This window comes from Drosophila obscura, unplaced genomic scaffold (genome assembly GCF_018151105.1).
Source record: "Drosophila obscura isolate BZ-5 IFL unplaced genomic scaffold, ASM1815110v1 contig_73, whole genome shotgun sequence".
Taxonomy (NCBI): domain Eukaryota; kingdom Metazoa; phylum Arthropoda; class Insecta; order Diptera; family Drosophilidae; genus Drosophila; species Drosophila obscura.
The window spans coordinates 7,353,449-7,370,984 of NW_024542865.1; the positions used below are offsets into that span (position 1 = coordinate 7,353,449).

General features: G+C 44.7%; 4 protein-coding genes across 5 annotated transcripts; 1 reads left to right on the top strand and 3 right to left on the bottom strand.

The window, feature by feature from the left end:
- The first annotated feature begins 1,948 nt into the window (after positions 1-1,948).
- LOC111082276 (cylicin-2) lies at positions 1,949-6,067 on the top strand. 2 transcript variants are annotated; one of them, XM_022378461.2, is made up of 5 exons: positions 1,949-2,069; positions 2,137-2,363; positions 2,505-3,614; positions 3,680-4,972; positions 5,061-6,067. In XM_022378461.2, the coding sequence occupies exons 2-5, from the start codon at positions 2,174-2,176 to the stop codon at positions 5,141-5,143; spliced, it is 2,676 nt and encodes an 891-aa protein (XP_022234153.2). In that variant the 5' UTR covers positions 1,949-2,069; positions 2,137-2,173; the 3' UTR covers positions 5,144-6,067. The 2 variants fall into 2 exon arrangements, with proteins under 2 accessions (XP_022234153.2, XP_022234154.2); XM_022378462.2 differs by having other exon boundaries at positions 3,680-4,960.
- Positions 6,068-8,784: 2,717 nt separating this feature from the next.
- Positions 8,785-9,785, bottom strand: LOC111082278. Its single transcript, XM_022378464.2, has 2 exons — positions 9,563-9,785; positions 8,785-9,496 (listed from the first exon to the last, which is right to left on the bottom strand). The coding sequence occupies exons 1-2, from the start codon at positions 9,605-9,607 to the stop codon at positions 8,954-8,956; spliced, it is 588 nt and encodes a 195-aa protein (XP_022234156.2). The 5' UTR covers positions 9,608-9,785; the 3' UTR covers positions 8,785-8,953.
- Positions 9,786-10,113: 328 nt separating this feature from the next.
- Positions 10,114-10,958, bottom strand: LOC111082275. The gene is made up of 2 exons (XM_022378460.2): positions 10,786-10,958; positions 10,114-10,731 (listed from the first exon to the last, which is right to left on the bottom strand). Exons 1-2 carry the CDS (start codon positions 10,831-10,833, stop codon positions 10,159-10,161), a joined length of 621 nt encoding a protein of 206 aa, XP_022234152.2. The 5' UTR covers positions 10,834-10,958; the 3' UTR covers positions 10,114-10,158.
- A 497-nt stretch (positions 10,959-11,455) lies between these two features.
- LOC111082281 (cytochrome P450 4g15) lies at positions 11,456-17,023 on the bottom strand. Its single transcript, XM_022378466.2, has 6 exons — positions 16,934-17,023; positions 16,359-16,647; positions 16,072-16,269; positions 15,653-15,835; positions 12,785-13,747; positions 11,456-11,819 (listed from the first exon to the last, which is right to left on the bottom strand). Exons 2-6 carry the CDS (start codon positions 16,555-16,557, stop codon positions 11,662-11,664), a joined length of 1,701 nt encoding a protein of 566 aa, XP_022234158.1. The 5' UTR covers positions 16,558-16,647; positions 16,934-17,023; the 3' UTR covers positions 11,456-11,661.
- Positions 17,024-17,536: the final 513 nt, after the last annotated feature.

Below are 17,536 nucleotides of genomic sequence, written 5' to 3' on the forward strand. Positions count from 1 at the left end.
GTTCGATAACAGCTGATATTCTTTTAATAAGGTTTTGCTTGGACTTAAAAGAGTTTGCTTAATTCAAATTGTGCATTCAAAATTGAATTTGAATGTGCTCGCTGACTAAAGCTGAATGCTATTATAGAAATTCGTATCGATACCCTACCGGTAAGGGTCTAATGCGATACTCGCTGCTATCGATGCTGTAGTGCGATAGCGATCATTCATTTTCCGGAGTGGGTTTTCTTCTTCCTATTTGTGGAAAATTTTTATTCTTCTTTTTTGCCTACTTTTTCTGTTAGGGCTGCCAGATCAGTTGAAAGCGAATCGGTAATGAAACGGGTAGAAAAATATCATGGTAGGGCAGCCAGCAGCAACTACGAATTGCACGAGTCTGGCAACGCCACAAAACCAGGTCACATTCGTTTTATGTTGTTTTTGTTTGAACCTTAATATATCAATTATCCAATAAAAAGGACTTCTGAAAACTTGCCAATCTTGTAGAAAATGTATGTATCTATCGGATAAAATTATTTGTTTAGGGCTGAGAATCTCAGCTAGCTAGTAATATTAAACTGAATATAAGGAAGTTCAACGCATCTTGTCGTGTCCTTATGAATACTTACGGTATATTATTTAATCAAGTTCCAATTTATTTGTTTATATATTAAGATACGCTTCAAAATGACCGCCAGACTCCATTTATCGCATAAAAATATCGATATTATTCACTCTCAATTCGTGGAGAGTTTGCAAAAATCGCTCTCAGTTCGTGGAGAGTTTGCAAAATTTGCTCTCAATTCGTGGAGAGTGCTCTCTTTTCAGTGGAGAATAGAGTGTTTTTGTGGAGACTTTCCCCTCATTTTCGTGGTGTGGCAGCATGTTGCTGAAATTTTTCCCATACAAAATCAAATGTATCTTACGGGAACGCGTATGGAATAAAGATTCATTGTTGCGTCATTCCATACGCGTTCCCGTATGATACATTTGATTTGTATGGGAAAAATTGCAGCAGCACGGGGAAATGGAGTAGCAGCATTGTTCTGCAACTTTGGCACGGAATGAGCAACAATCTGCATACCTTGGGAAAATGGATATTATGGACTTGAGATATTGTTTGTAATTTCAGGCTCCAAGTAATGCAGAAACTACTCAGTCTCTTATTAAAAGACATCAACGAAATTTTGTAGCTCATGGGTACCAATAATAGGTATCAGAACCGGGATAAATGTATATATAAAACACAAAACATATGCATGGATAGGTAAAAAATAACTCAATCTTACGAAAATGCAATATTAATGTTTCAAAGCAGCCTGAAACAACAAATTTAACATCAATTAAAGGAAATAAGGTATACTAAAGCCCATACGCATAGAAGAAAATTGGTTGACCATCAACAATGACGTTACATTTAGTCAACATTTAAGTTTTATGCTTTGGCCGTTTTTGTTTGAACCTTAATATGTAAACAATCCAATGAAAAAGAGTTCTAAAAACTAACCAATCCTGAACAAAAATGATGTATCTATCGGATAAAATTATTTGTTTACGGCTGAGCGGGCCAACTATCTAGTAATATTAAACTGAATATCAAAATTGACGAATTTCATATCACAAAATATCACGGTATGGCAGCCCGCAGCAACTACGAATTGCACGAGTCTGGCAGCGCCACAAAACGACGTCACATTCGTTTTATGTTGTTTTTGTTTGAACCTTAATATGTAAATAATCCAATAAAAAAGACTTCTGAAAACTTGCCAATCTTGTAGAAAATGTATGTATCTATAGGATAAAATTATTTGTTTAGGGCTGAGAATCTCAGCTAGCTAGTAATATTAAACGGAATATCAAAATCGAGGGGAATATCAACGTTGAATGTTCTGAAAAAACAATCGAGTTTATCCTGATAGTCGCAAAACCGTCGATAGTAGAGGCTAGCCGTAAAAATTCGATACTATCGATAGTGCCCTGGTTTGACACCTCTACGGCGTCTAGTCCGCGTTAATTTTGTTGAATGAAAAGAAATTTTGGTGGAAAAATACAAGAAGAGGACCGCTAAACAGCTCAAATCTCTTGCAGAGGTAAGCATAGTCAATTAGTTTGCCAATTTTTGCAACTGGTAACCAAATGTTGAATTTCTTTGGTTAGGAGGGAACGGGAACGCGACGCAACGCTCAAACAGATTATGGAGTTGTTCGACATGGTTAAGGCAACTCCGCCGCCACAACGGGTTCGCGAGGGCTCAAGGAACTCAAGAGGTGCCTCCCAACTGCCTGAGACACCATCGACGAAGACTGCCGCCACAGCCGCCGCAGCTGCCACAGCCACCGCAGCTGCCACAGCCACCGCCGCTGCTTCTTCGTCGCGTCATTTGGGTAAGCATTTTGGCGTGTCTGTGGACCACCTCAAAGCTTTTGGCATGTACACGCACACCTATACACCCTTGCACGTGCACACATATCGATGTACATACACTTCCATTTATATATATACGTACATGCATGCATTTTATATAGAAACCGCCGAGGATGATCCCGTGGAGCCATGCAAACGTTTGGTCGTCCGCATAAAGCGCACCGTTTCCCGGGAACTAACAAAAGATGCGGCCGAAGACAAAGAACCAATGGGCAAGGATCAAGCTCAGGAAAGTGCTGATGATAAGAACGATGGTGTTGAGGACCATGAGGGGGACAATGAATTGGACGATTCGATACAGTTGTCAATTCCGCCCAAAACCAAGGCCCAACAAAAGATGTTTGCCGATCTCCCCCGCCCAACGTCCAGCCAGCTGACCAAGCCTCTGTTGGTGCGCATCAAGCGTATGACAACAGCAGAAATTGAGAGCTACACCGCATCATCCCCATACCCATCCAAGGACACATCCACAGCAACACTGCAACTCCCAGCTACACCGATGTCCGGGCCACGCAAGCGCGGTCGCCCCAAGAAGGTCCTTAATGCCAGCTGCTCGACCACAGAGGCGTCCCCATCGCCGCCAAAGAAGACCAAAGTGCACATCAAGGTACCCTTGGCGCATAATAGTGGCAAAAATCGTGGAACCCAGCATACGCCTGCAGCACCGAGGACCAAGCAGAGGCCGAGCACAAGCAAAGCGGTGACGCTACCCATCCAGGAGCTAATCAATCGCTATGGCGCCCGATTCTTCCACTGTAGGGTAAAGATTAAGCGTATCAAGATACCGGACACACAACCCAAGGCAACTGCGTGGCCAACAGTGTGCAAGGCCAAGAAGACGCTGAAGAGCCCCACCAAGGGGCGACCGCGAAAGTCAAATCTGTCGGTGTCCTTCAGCGAATCCGTGGAGATTTTGGGCAGCAGCGAAAGCAGCAGCCCGCGTCGCTCCACGCTGGGCTTGTCCATTAAGCGCAGGGGCTCGCCGAAACCCACGCGCCTACAGCGTGTGGATGCGACTGGCAACGTGCTGGAGGATATTGTCCTCGCCACCCCAACCGGCACGGACAAGCGCCGCTCCTGCAACGGTGGCTCTTCGGAGAGTCGCAAGCTCAAGAGGTCCCCCTCGAGTGTACCGGTCGTGGGACTGGCCAGCCTGCGTCTCGACGATGATCGAAAGCCCGAGAACGATGATGAAGATGAGGAGTATATCGGTAAGCGGAGGATCTAGAATGGTCTTGACTGAACATATATTCATTTTTGTGTATTTTTCATTCAGTGCCCAACGACCTGCCGCGCGCCCAAAGAGATGGCACTCCGGTACCCAAGAAGCGGAAGAAGATCTCCGTGACGACGACCATCAGCGACAGTGAGACGGAGCAGGAGCCGAAGGGGCAGCAGGACAAAAAGGAACAAAAGGAGGAGCCGAAGAAAGACGCCTTTCAGAGTGTACAGACCCTCATTGAAAAGTTTGAAGAAATGGCCAAAATACCAGACATATTAACCGAAACGGCGAAGCCACAGGAAACAGAGGCGGAGATGGCAACGAAAACGGAGATGGAGAAGACGTTGGCCGAAAAATGCAACAGCGACACAGATAAAGATATGGCCCCAGGAGAGGCAGACAAAGATAAAATCGTGGGAGCAGAGGAGACCATCGCGAATGAAAAGAAAGTAGTCGAAGGAGAAGAGCAGCCGGTCGCAAATGCAGTAGAGGACCGCAAAGAAAAAGAAACGAATGACAGAACCTTAACGAGCAAAACGGAAGAAAACGAAGAAAAAACTGATACGGAAGCGAACGTAAAAGCGGACGGAGATGGAGATGGAGATGGAGACAAAGACGGAGACGGAGATGAAAACGTCTCCGATAGAGGAAAGGACGCCGTAGATAGCGCCATGATTGAATCGGAAATAGTACCCGAAGCCGAATTGGGAGCAGAGGTTGAGGTGGAATCGGAACAAGAACGAGAGGTACGCGCCGCAAATGTCGCAGATGAGAAGGCGGATGGAACTAACAAAGAAGAGAGCTTACTTGATTTGGTCGACGAGACTCTCCTGGATGAGCTGGTGCTGGAGGAATCGGTGACGGAGGAACAGCAGAAGGATGAAATCGATGAAATAATGGATCTGGGTGCGTCCCTGAATGTGGTTGATGGCAGCGCAGCACCAACGCTGACGACCGAGGACGAGGAGGATATACTGGAAATCCAGGCCTCGTTGGAGGATGTGCGTCAGCTGCATACGCCCACATCGAGTCCGCACAGGAGCGGCGTGACGGTACCCCACCAACGATCATCACTACGCATCGACTCTGGCGACTCGGAGACCAGTTTCAAATCCATGAGCGCAGCGACCGATACCTCTATCAACCAGGATCTCGTCGTGACACCCCCTCGTCCATCGGCAGCTGCCCCATCGCCCACATTGCCAGATGAGCTAATATCCACGCATCATTGCAGCATAAACAGCATTGATACGACGACCAGGGGGGTTGCCTCGCCGATACCAGATTCATTCTTCACCATTGAGCCCGAGCGCACGTCCGAGGACGACGATCTTGGTCAGCTAGTGGGTGAGTTGTGGCCCCCATGTTAAATGCCCCATCCCCCCCCCCTTCAGCAGATCGTGGCTTAAACCAAGATTTCCTCTATTCGCCACAGAGACCGACTTTAATCTGAGCTCCAGCCGACATGCCATCTCCCGGGGAACCCTGGACGACATCATGACTGCATTAGACTCTTAAGAGGGTCTAAGAAGGACACTCAAAATTCATCACACCATACAAATAGAATTTCTCAAACACATTCACAAACACACACACGCACACACACACGCACACACACACAAACCCACTGATCCTCTTCTCACTTCACTGAAGAATTGGCGACAGCGGCATTGGCCCCCACATGAGTGTTTGTTTTTTTTTGTTCTTAGCTGAAAGTTTGTTAATTAATTTTCTCTATTTTCTATTGTTAATAGCTAGATATGAATTATCGATTTCCTTTCGGATTCCGATTTTTGTTTTATTTAATTTTTTTTAAATTGGGTCTCAAAAATAAACATTTACATTTCCTCCCAGTTGATAAGGAATAAATTATCTTTGTGGGCTAAATTTTATTTTCGGTTGATGTAAAAAGAAAAACTTCTCGATAATTATTCAAGTTTCTGTTGTCTCAGTTTCAAGTTTGGCAAAATATTTGAATTGTCTTTTGATAAATTAATGGGCCTGTCCAGGGCGTCGGATTTCGAATCGGGTGTATTTCGAGAATCACTTCCATATCCCATGCATACATATAAATGTCCATCCCATACCCATACCCCACTCTCCCATGTTTTTACTTCTTATTTTTTTTGGTAATTGTAAGTATAATAGCTGTATAGTTGCCCCAAGGAAATTAAGGGCTGAAAGGCATTGGGGAAGTTGCGACTCTAGTCGGATAAGCACACACACACACAGAAGCAAACAAACACACACACACACACAAATCTATTCTTAAGGGGACTTACGTTAAGAAATGGAGGAGCAAAAATCACGACATTCGCAGCACAGAATGTCATTATGTTATGTAAACACAATATGCGCAATGTTTAAGTTGCTTAAACATAATGTTATATATATATAAATAAATATGTATGTGTATGTATTAATTATATTCTATGGATAATACGTTTTACCCCACTCACAAATATCAAGAAATATATTATACATGTATGAATGAATATTATTTTGTTTGTTTTTATTTTATTTTAATATTCCTAGTGCTACAAATTTATTCCTTATTACACTACTCAACAAAATTGAACTTTTTCTTTGCGCTGTGAACCATTAATTTTTCTGATAGATTTCGCGATTTTTAAATTTTTGTAGTATTTTTTTTATTTTTATGGTTTAATTTTTTTTTTAAGAATTTTTAGAGTCTGGTATTTTTGTTCATGGTTTTTTTCAGATGTAGTGCTTCTATTTTTCGAATATAGCTTAAGTATATTATATCTGGTTGCATATTTGCATAATGAACAATAATGCGTATAAAAAAATGCATGCCAAGAATTATTTTTTTTTCGACTTTTCCGAGTTTTTAAAGTATGGGAAAAAATACCGGAAAATAATGATGAAATTTGAAAGCTTAATATCTTCCAGGCGTTAAGCTGCAGATACAAAGTGTCTGGGTCGGATTTATAGCTGCATGTGTCAGCTTTTCAGAACTGCAAAGTTCTATGCAACCAGATATAAGATACTTTAAGATTCTTTAAAAAAAAACTAAACCATACAAAAAAAAACCATAATTCGTTAAAAATTTTTAAAACCCCGAAATCTATAAGAAAAAGTCATTTTGGGCCACAGCCTAAATGTCGTGTTGACTAGTGTTATTAATGCACTAGTTTTTGTTTGCTCTTTATTTTTTCCGACATTTGTTTGTGTGTGTTTGTGTGTGTGTGGGGGTGGTGAAGTGGGAAGATGATCAGCTCTCGCGGAACTGCCGAATCGGATCAGTGCATGGTTGTGTGCGTGTGAACGGGCTTGTGGTATTCCACTTTTCAGTGTGATTGATGAGAGTCCTTCTTAGACAGCAAACAAATTCATAAATTCATATATATTAAATATCATACATACAGTACATGTATGTACTTGTGAATGTATGAATTTGTTTGCTGCTCCTTTTTTGAGATTTGTGAGTTTCGAGTTCCGAAATAAACCTATTTTCTGTAGAATATAATTAATAAATACATATAATATATAGCTGTACATATATAACATTATGTTTTTATATGTGTATAAATACGTGTGAAAACAATTCAGACTAGTCGTAAGCTCCATGTATTACTAAAGCAAATAATATGCTATACATACATACATATGTGTAAATAAAAATATAAATGAACATTTTGCTGCTCATTCGGAGAGGCTCATGCCATATCAACTTGGGTACAAAAGCCACTGACTGACCAGGCCCGCCCAAAACGCAGTACTACGCCCCTTAAAGAGTGCTGTTGGTTTCCAATTCTGATAAAAATCTGACAAATGTTTACCTGGAAAAAGCTCCCCCATATAACTAAGAAAAGAGATCCAAGAAGAACTGGAAAAGGAAGCATATTTTAAAAAAACTATGAACATAGTTGGCTGGGCTGCTGTCAGCATTTTCGTGCCCATTCAGTACTTTTCATTAACAAAAAGCCAATCTACACTTGTACAAATCGTTTGCACCAAAACTACTTTTCTAATTGAATGGGGGAAATATGTAGTAGTACCCTGGAAGAGGAACCCAATACTGAAGATTCCATCTAAATCCACTGAGAGGCTGGAACATGGCATCGACATGAAGCCGCGTACCAGCGATGGACTGTCCGGAGATGGGATGGACGTCTGCTATCTAAACCAGCTGATCCCAGTCGCAGTCCAGTAAGCTGCGAAAGATCAACCTCAACCTACCCCAGGGGCGACTTTGGGAAGTCTAAAGTCGAGTCACAGCCACCCTTCGCACGCAATGCAGCTGCTGCAGCGACACTCTGGCCTACCTCATGCTGGACTGGAAACGTGTGGCTGATAGGCCGACTTGTCTATCGACAATCCGGCGCTTGTTTGGCCGAGCAGCCGCTGCACCTTTTTACTGTGGTAAGAAGATAAAGTCTGCACTCTTAAGCATTTAATAACGTCGGATGATCTCCTCTCGCAGTGCACAAAGTTCCCCCCGTAAAAGCAATTGGACTTTTCCTAGTTCCCAGTTTCCAGGGAATGGCATCAGGTGGTGTAGCAGTCGTCTATGCCATCTCTGGATCCAGTCCATTGCTGGTGCTCGGAATCGTGTCGATGCCATTGTCCAGCGTCTCGATGGATTGAGACAGAACCTCCGGGATGGGCACCTCTTCGCTCACACTACTACTGTTCTTTCCATCAACTTCCTGTTCCAAGACACTGTTCACTGGTAGCTCTGGGATGTGGATGTGGACCATTTCCAAGGCACTGCTCAATAGCATCTCCATGTGCGGTGCGTTTTCTGAACCACAACTTTGCTCAATGACGAATCAGCTGACGTACTATATGTATATTAAATTATCCATAAAAATACGTTGCCTTTTATGTTGTTACCCTAAATCTGAAACAGCAAATACTATATAGTATTCTGAAGCCTACTGCCAATATTTGTGTATTATGTAGCATCGGCAGAGCTTCGAGAGCTTACGAATACTCATGTTTATGGATTGGCAACTTGTGGCGGGGTACTCTGAATACTGGTCCGAAAAGTGGTCCGTCTTAGGACATTCGACGTAAGTGTTGAATGTGGATAAGTTTAGGGTATCGGATACAGCTGACCTGTGGTTGTGGCAATCAGTTCGATTCCGCTGCTCCTGCCTACCAACCCAAGACACCGCTCACATTAAATATGATTGAGTTTTATTAAAAATATATCAGCCCACTGTTTGGATATTTTGTCGAAGCACAGGACAAAACACCCATCAAGGCCAACCCATCAGGCCAATTAGTCACAGATAATTTAACATTTACTTGAAGGCTGAATGGAATCTCAAGCAGCTGGGTGGCACCTGCTGCCACCTCCTAGTCAGCGGTCCAGACATGGGCGACGGTCTCGTACTGTTTCAAGCGTTCGTTGTACTGGCCAAAGAAGAAGGCCTCCGTCTGATAGAGCTTGAAGAGATGATAGAAGCCCTCATGGGCGTACTTGTTGTTCCAGACCCAGATGCAGTGATTCGGGAAGAACAGCACAATGCGGTGTCTGCCGCGCTCATCAAAATCGCAGAACATATGCGTTGTATGCAGGTCGTAGGGGGCATCTACCTCCATGGCCGTGCGCTTCTTGCGAACGATGTGCTTCACCACAGCAACCGTTGTTGCTGCCCGACCCTCTGCCCTCTGGCTTGATCCCAGCTCAGTGGCGCTGACCATGGCGGTGGCGTTCTGCGCTGCTCCACCTAGTCCACTGGTGGTTGATCCCAGCTCGGTGGAGTTCACCAGCCTACCAATGGCGGCGGCATTTGGCGCTGGCTGACTTTGGGTACTTGCCGGCGTCTGTAATGTCTGCACCTGGGGGGTCTCCTCTTTGCTTGGAACACTTTTGGCATATCCACTCGACAGTTGTGACTGTCAATATACCGAAAATTAGTCAGGCCGATAACGGCCGAGTGGAGTTGAGTCACAGTCACTTACCACAGCGAGCAGAGCTGCTAACAGGCAATTTATTTGCCACTTCATCGTGCGGCACAAACAATCGAAAGAACTGATGGCAATTTAATACGTGTGTATTCCTGCAACAGCACGGGAAATTTGATTCGCTCTAAACAACGGAGCGAAATCTCAGACGAGTCGTACAATCCGTACCAAGCTACTGAAAATCTCAGTAATGCTACATGTGAAATAAATGAACAAACAAACAGCTAACTCAGAAACGTATACGAGTACGTAGAGCCCTGTCATCATGGACTACTACTTTGTCTCTGGAATAAATGGCATCGCATTAATGGCACTCGCGACACATTTGCTGTGATCAGGCACACTGTGCCGAGCTGCTGTGTGGCTCCATTCCATTGATTGCTTGATGCTTCCCTTCGATCTGCATCTGCACGGAATCGCTTATAGTTGGCAAGTCGGTGGCAAGAATTAACACTAGAACAAATCCCACAAACACACTCCTCCCAGCCCACATTAACCAACAGATAAATCTGTCTCGTAGCGAGCAAAAAGAGAGCTACTCATCGGCTTCGGCATGAGTTTCGGCATCAACCAATAACTAATTTTATTTAGGCTCATTTAAGCTCAAGCCGTGTCTGACATTCGTACCACTGGCCATAATGGAAGCCCTCCATCTGATAGGTTTTGAAGAGGCGATAGAATCCCTCATGCGAATACTTGTTATTCCAGACCCAAATGCAATGATTGGGCATAAACCAGATCCACTGGTGTCTTCCACGATCATCGAAATCGCAGAACAAATGCGTTGTATGAAAGTCGTAGGCGGTTTCTACCTTCATTTCCCGCTTCTTGCGAACGATGCGCTGCGCATCAGCTGTGGCTGGCTGTCCGCGTGAACCTCTGCTGGCTTCCAGTGTGGTGCAGTTGCCCAGCTCAGCAGTGGCGGTGGTGTTTTGGCCTGGCTTAGCCATGGCGGTGGTGTTTTGCGCTGCGGTGGAGCCTCGTCCACTGGTGGTTGATCGCAGCTCGGTGGAGTTCACCAGCGTGCCAATGGTGGCGGAATTCTGGGCTGGCTGACCTCCCAGTCTCTGGGGTATCGTGAATTCCTCCATCCGTTCGATGGCGCTGGTGTTTGGGATCTTCTCTTTGCTACGACAACTTCTGGCATATCCACTCGACAGTTGTGACTGTCAATATACCGAAAATGAGTGGTGACGAGTCGGCTGGTTGGAGTCACTTACCACGGCGATCAGGGCTGCTAACAGGCAATTTAATTGCATCTTCATCATGTGGCAAAACCAGTCGAAGGAACTAATACAGAAACTACAGAACAATAATAATTCCTGCTATGCACTTAAAATTTGATACGGTCTAATCAACTAACTGACAATAATCTCAATCATTTCTGACTCTGGCACGTAGAGTTTTTCCTGATGACATTGGCACTTAGGGGACTAGATGCCTTACGAAATGTAACAATAAAGCGAGCAACTTTTTGCCATCTAGTCCCATGTTTCAGGCTGTTTCGACATTCTGGAATGTTCTGGGGAAATGATTAGTCAGTTGAACAGATCATGGAGCTGCTAGCCATGCAAAGCTGTCTGCTGAAAACCCCTCAAAGGAACATTTAACCTAACGACTCTCTCTCTTTGTCTCATTTAATTGGGCTCCAAACTTAGCTTGTGGCACAATCGATGATACTTATATGGACTGATATGACATTATAATTACACCGAAGATTTATTGTCAAAGTCATTACACAAAAAGTCGCTATGCATAATTATTAAATACACCAACCAAAAATATATAAATATATATATTAAAATGGAGATGATACTCGTAGTGGTTTCCAGGGTTCTCTTTAAATGCGACAAACAAAACAAAAAAAAGATCATTATTATTCTAAACTTTGTCAATAAATCGAGTGTTGAAGCAATTTTATTATTTAATATTATTATTATTATTATTATTATTTAATATTATTATTACTGTATAAACCGGCGACTATCACTTGCGCAAAAGTAGAGATATATTTGTATGGATAAGTTTGGTTTTTTGTTTTATTCCTTTTTGTTTTTTTTTAGTTGTTTTTAGTTTTTAGTTGTATTTTGTGGTGATCATCTGGGCTGGAGACGCACTCGAAAACCCTCTTCCCGCTTCAGTATGATATCCGCCTGCAGCTTAAAGTCCGACTCACTGAGGTCCGAGTAGACGCGATAGTTCCGCAAAATAGTCGAGAGTAGAATTTTCAGCTTGAGCATGGCATACTTGCGCCCTAAATGATTGAAATTGGAAGCAAGATTAGTGCGGATTTTGTAATGCAGGAAAATTAAACGAGAAGGAACGTGTGAGTCGCTTCTGGGACGCGACTCTACTTATACCCGTACTCAGTCAGCATATACATTTTTAAGCATATAATTATTTAGAACTTAAAAAAAAAAAAATTTTACATTTTTTTGCTACATCTGTTATCTACATCTACATATACTATGTATATCTAACATGTATATTCTACATGTACCATTTAGATTCTACATCTCCTCCGCTAGGGGTTGCTCGCGCACTGAACGCGGCAGAGTGTGCGAGCGAGAAGGAAAATGAGTTGCGTTGTCGTTTGTGGGAGGAGGGGGAGGGGAAGCAACTGAAAATTAATTTCTTCATTCTGGCTATAATTATGATCCGATCTGATTCAGATTCGGCAATCTGGTAGATATGGGCATTCTCTACTATACTGCGTTTTTAGTCTTATCGTATCTTTAAAATTGTGGCTGCCACAGATTTTCGTCCTTTGTGGGGGCGGAAGGGGGCGGGCCGAAATTCTGAAATACACTTGTAGCAGTGTGATATCACATGAGTGTGGAAACAAAATTTTGTTGCCCTAGCTCTTATAGTCTCTGAGATCTAGGCGCTCATCGAGACGGACAGACGGACAGACAGACGGACGGACGGACGGACGGACGGACAGACAGACATGGCTATATCGACTCGGCTATTGATGCTGATCAATAATATATATACTTTATGGGGTCGGAAACGTTTCCTTCTCTGCGTTACACACATCCACTTTTACCACAAATCTAATATACCCCTTAACTCTTTTTTGAGTACGGGTATAAAAATAAAAGCTGGGAATTAAATTAAATTTTTCGCCAATTCAATTGGAGTTTACATGAATGTATGTGTGTCGGTATGTCTATATAATAATATATAATATTATAATCAATGCAGTAGAGTACTTACCCACACAGCTGCGTGGTCCCGCGGAAAAGGGGACAAAGGCATAGTAATGCCGATTGGCCTGACGCTCGGGCAGAAAGTTGTCCGGATCGAAGACATTGGGATTGGTATAGACATTGGGATTGCGATGCAACAGAACCGTGGCCACCGTCACAGTGGCTCCACGCGGTATAACATAGTCGCCCGAGTTCAGCTTCAGATCCTCCTGCAGCTCGCGTGCGATCAGCGGCACTGGGGGGTACATGCGCAGCGTTTCCATCAGGCAGCGCTCCAGATATTTCATTTCGAGCGTGTCCTGGAATGTGGCTGGGCGCTGCGAGTCCCCGAAGATGCCGTCCAGCTCGGCAATCACGCGATCCTGGATCTCCTGGTGTATGCCCATCAGTGAGAGGAAGAAGGACGAGCCGGCTGCGGTGGTGTCATGGCCCTCGAACATAATCGTGTCCACCTGCTCTTTGATCTCTGTGTCGGTGATGAGGGCTCCGTTCTGGGCGCTCTCCAGCATCAGGTCGAGAAAGGCGAGACGCTTCTTCTCCCCAATGTCGTTGTCATCCACATCTAGGTCGTCCTTGAGGCCCGCGGACTGGCCATACGAGAGCCCAGCCACAGGTGTGCCCTCACAAGCAGCAGTCGTCAATACCCCAGAGCCCATCTGTTCCGCCTGCTCCTGTCCCCCCCGTTCTCTCTCCAGGGCGGCCGCTTTGAGCTCACACTGCGCCAGCGAGCCGCGAGTTCCCTGCTCGAAGGCCGCCTTCTTGCTCCGAATGACCTTGGTGGTGAGGCCATGGATAATATTGAGCAGACGGCCCTGTTCCTTGTAGTAGCGCGTCAGTGTGAAAACGAACTCGTTGCGCAGAAAGATGCTGCGGTGCCGGGCATGCAGTATATCGCACATTCGCATCACAGCCATCGCATACTCGAATCCGGACTTGTCCTGCGTCTTCTTCGACACGCCCATGGCTGTCTCTGGAACGGGCCAAATTTAAATCGAAAACGGAATTAGAAGCAGAATCGGTGTATCATTGAGTTCCTGTCCATTGAACGTACGGGGGTAGTGGAATGCACTCGACTGACCCAAGCGCCAATTGAACTTAACAATCATACAACAGGCAGCTGATGCTCAGGCTGAGGCTGAGCCCCTCCCACTTCCCTCGCGGCTTTCTAATCGTTAATTGTAAATACAATGCACAAGTAGATGGACGGACTCCGTTCAGCCGAGTGTGTAGCATTCCTCTAGCATGGTGGACTGTGGGAAATTCGAGTAGGCAATTCGAACCTATTTGGTTCCCATCCCATATTCCTACTCGATATTGTACCCATTGAATGCCATTTCAGTGTCGATAATTTGTACTTGGCCCAGTGGCTAATGGTTTCCACTGATGAGGAAAGTACGGATTATGCAATGGCCCGTGGATTTTCATTTCCCATTTTACCCATTTTTATGCATCTCTCAAAAATTAAAAATTTTCCCCAGTTTTTCATTTAAATCATTTGTTTTGTTGTTGTTCAAGTCTTAATTGCTAATTGTCCGTTTGCGTCAGACCCCATCATTATTGTCAACGGTAACGGGACCCAACAACCTCAACCTCCGACTCAGACTCGGACTCAACGGGCATATCGCAGACCAGGCCGGACCGGGCCGCAGTTGCATTCAAATTTTCCTGATTAAGCCGCTTAATGGCAATGCGACGTGCCTTTAATTGCTCCGCCCAGCTCAGTCCTCCACTGAGCTCTCCCTCTCTCTCTCTCTCTCTGTGTTTATTGTCGGCTTGGGCTTGGGTTTTTGGCTGCGATTCAATTGATGGGGCGAAGGTACTGGCGCTGTGACTCAATTATGCAATGGCATAGAAATCAATCCGAAATCGGTTGCAGTTTTTGCAGCTAATAAAGCGACAATGTCATTAACATTTGGCCGTGTATCTGGGCTGCATACAGTAGCGGGCAGCGGGCAGCAGGCAGCAGGCCAATTGTCCCACTCTGGGTGGCAGTTTCACTTTTTCGTTTTCCACCCATGGAACGTGTCTGGCGTTAAGTCTATTGCCTGGCAATATAATTTAATGATTTTCTGATAAAAAGTGGCTAACTTCGTTTGAGTGGAGGCAAAGGCTTTATCCATCGCCTTTGTCTACCCATTGGGGTTAATATGCCAAAATCTATTCCCCATGATTCCCCTGTTTGCCGTGCTAATTTGTTCTTTTGGGAATAAAATAAAATAAATAAATAAAATAAAATAAAATTTTATTCTACAATTTGATCGCAGGCGCTAAGGCGAAGTCCCTAGTATTTGCACACAGAAAATGGTACAAATTTACTGAAACTAAGAGAATGAAATGGGGACAGTTCATTGCAGTTTGGCAGATCTGCTGAGGGTCCTGGGGTGCGAGGCCTGCCAGGCTCTCAGCCGTTTAGTTATAAAATTATAATCTGTTATAATTTGGTTATGCTTTGAGTTGGATTAGGTACACCTGTATGGGCGAATATACGTACGATTATGTGTATATTTCCTTTATGTCCATTGTGCAGACTGACAAAGGCGGACAACAAATGGACAACAAAGGGAAATTTGTGATTTGTGATTTGCGAGCTGTAGGAGTACGGGTATATAGGGAAATGGGTCTGCGCTCAATTGTGGCTTGTGGCTTGTGGCATATAGTACAGATGCTGTACATACAAACATACATACATATATCAAATAAATATGTGCATACATGTGACTTGAATACACGCATATGGACTGTATTTAGAATGAGGCTGGGAATTAAATGTGTTTGAAACTGAATCGAGTATGAGTGCTTGTGCGTGTGCGTGTGCGTGTGAGTTGACTGTACTTTTGTGTAATCACATGTCAGTGTTGTTGCTGGCTTTGCTTACCCAATAGAATCTCCACAGTCGCCTCACTCATGTAATCATGACAATCAAATGTGCGTCCATCCTCCGCACGCAGCTTCCGCACCACATTGCGAGAGTTCTCGTTGAACAGCTCGATGAAACTCTTCAAGACATTCAAATGGAATGTGGGTGCGATTAGTTTACGATGCGAACGCCATTTTTGACCTGTCAAAGAGATCCACAGACAGAGTGAGATGGCAATACAAGGATGGCAGCCCCGCCAGCTGCTGGTGGCGTTGATTTTATTTATAGACGCAATTTGCTGAGGCATTGTTGTGCCAACTGTCAGGCTTACAAATCGTTTAATTAATTTATGATGGTTTAATTTAGATTTAAGCTAATTTAAGCTGCACAAGTGGCTGCCACTCCATACCCCGGCCCGGCCCGGCCCCGCCACTCACCTGTGCTAATCAGCAGGCCATCGCCCAGCCAGGGCTTGAAGAACTTATACTCGGATGCCTTGTCAATGTACACATGGCTGCTGAGCAGCAGCTCCACATCGCGTGGATCGTAGATGAAGACCACCAGCTTGGGACCGATCCACATTTTGGCAATATGCTCAAAGGGGGCGCTCTTCCGGATGACTGTTTTGAAAACAGCTGCAAGCAAGGGAAAGGCAAAGGCAAAGGCAAAGGGACAAAATCTCAGATTGAGCATCGCAGAAAAATCCAAATCGATCGGAACGTACATGAGGCGGGTCCAATCACATCGAACAGATGACCCACAATGGGTAGGCCACGCGGTCCCGGCAATCGTCCTGCCAGCCTGTACAGATGGGCACGGGACAGGCGCCAGTAGATGTACCACAGTACCAAGGTGGGCAGCAGCAGGAAATAGAAGACGCTGCTCGGCGAGCCCATGGCGGCGTCTTTCTTCAGCACTTCCATACTTTTTGGCGAGTATTCAAATCAGTTTCAGTTTGAGTTTCAGTTTCAGTTTGAGTTTCAGTTTTTCTTCTCGGTTTTCCCACTTGAACACTAATCAACAAAAACAAAAACAAAAACTTAACGCAAATAAGAACACAACCAAACTCTCACACCACGAGACGGAGTCTGGGAGCCTTAGAAGTTCTCCATGCGCGACTCGATTGATGGACGTGGCGGCGGCTCTCTGCCGGATGGACTGATCGGGTTGCCCGGTAACCGGATGTTTGTCGCTGCTCGTCCAGCGTACAACTGACCGATGCGCCCCCAAATGGCAGAGACTGCCACTTCACAAAACAAAAACAAAAACAAAAGTAAGAGCAAAAAAAAATCAGCCCACACAATGACAGTAGGGGTAGCAAAAAGATATAAATCACAAATCACAAATGATAAACCGACGTCGCACACTTCTCGGGCCCTCACTAGCGGGGGACTAGCGACCGCCGACAGTGCGAACGACTTTTATAGCCAACAATGTGCACAGTCCAACACAAATCAAACACACAGCACACAGCACACACAGCAGCAGTGTGACAACGACAACGACAACGACAACGAGGAGCGATGAGATCGGTTCGGTTCGGTTGGGGGGGATTGGCTTGGATTGGATCAGATGATGTGCAGCACCGCCACGAGTTCGACTGCCTGGCCCCCAGCTATTCAAATACAGCGGGCAATATTCACTCTCTTGTGGCGTGGATGGGCTTTGCCTCAACTGAAAGTTCGACTTGAAAGCGTCCCGCAGCTTTTTGAGAGCTTTCCATTGTGAACGCTGCAATAAAGTTTCTTGGTTCTTATGCTGCAGGAATCGAAACAGCCACAGCTAAACAAAATGCAACAAAATACTATAAGCATTAAATCTATGGTAAGTATTATTTCCTGCTTGGCTATTAGATGTGTCATAACAGTTCTGGATACGCTGCATATTCCACGATAATTACGA

Excerpts from the sequence above, each read along its gene's own strand:
- LOC111082276 (XM_022378461.2), top strand. The coding sequence starts at position 2,174 with ATGGAGTTGTTCGACATGGTTAAGGCAACTCCGCCGCCACAACGGGTT. Across the intron at positions 3,615-3,679 it reads TGAAGATGAGGAGTATATCG|TGCCCAACGACCTGCCGCGC; the intron begins GTAAGCGGAGGA and ends TTTTTCATTCAG. Across the intron at positions 4,973-5,060 it reads CGATCTTGGTCAGCTAGTGG|AGACCGACTTTAATCTGAGC; the intron begins GTGAGTTGTGGC and ends TATTCGCCACAG.
- LOC111082278 (XM_022378464.2), bottom strand. The coding sequence starts at position 9,607 with ATGAAGTGGCAAATAAATTGCCTGTTAGCAGCTCTGCTCGCTGTG. Across the intron at positions 9,497-9,562 it reads TAGCAGCTCTGCTCGCTGTG|TCACAACTGTCGAGTGGATA; the intron begins GTAAGTGACTGT and ends GTATATTGACAG.
- LOC111082275 (XM_022378460.2), bottom strand. The coding sequence starts at position 10,833 with ATGATGAAGATGCAATTAAATTGCCTGTTAGCAGCCCTGATCGCCGTG. Across the intron at positions 10,732-10,785 it reads TAGCAGCCCTGATCGCCGTG|TCACAACTGTCGAGTGGATA; the intron begins GTAAGTGACTCC and ends GTATATTGACAG.
- LOC111082281 (XM_022378466.2), bottom strand. The coding sequence starts at position 16,557 with ATGGAAGTGCTGAAGAAAGACGCCGCCATGGGCTCGCCGAGCAGCGTC. Across the intron at positions 16,270-16,358 it reads TGTGATTGGACCCGCCTCAT|CTGTTTTCAAAACAGTCATC; the intron begins GTACGTTCCGAT and ends CCTTGCTTGCAG. Across the intron at positions 11,820-12,784 it reads GGGACCACGCAGCTGTGTGG|GGCGCAAGTATGCCATGCTC; the intron begins GTAAGTACTCTA and ends TCAATCATTTAG.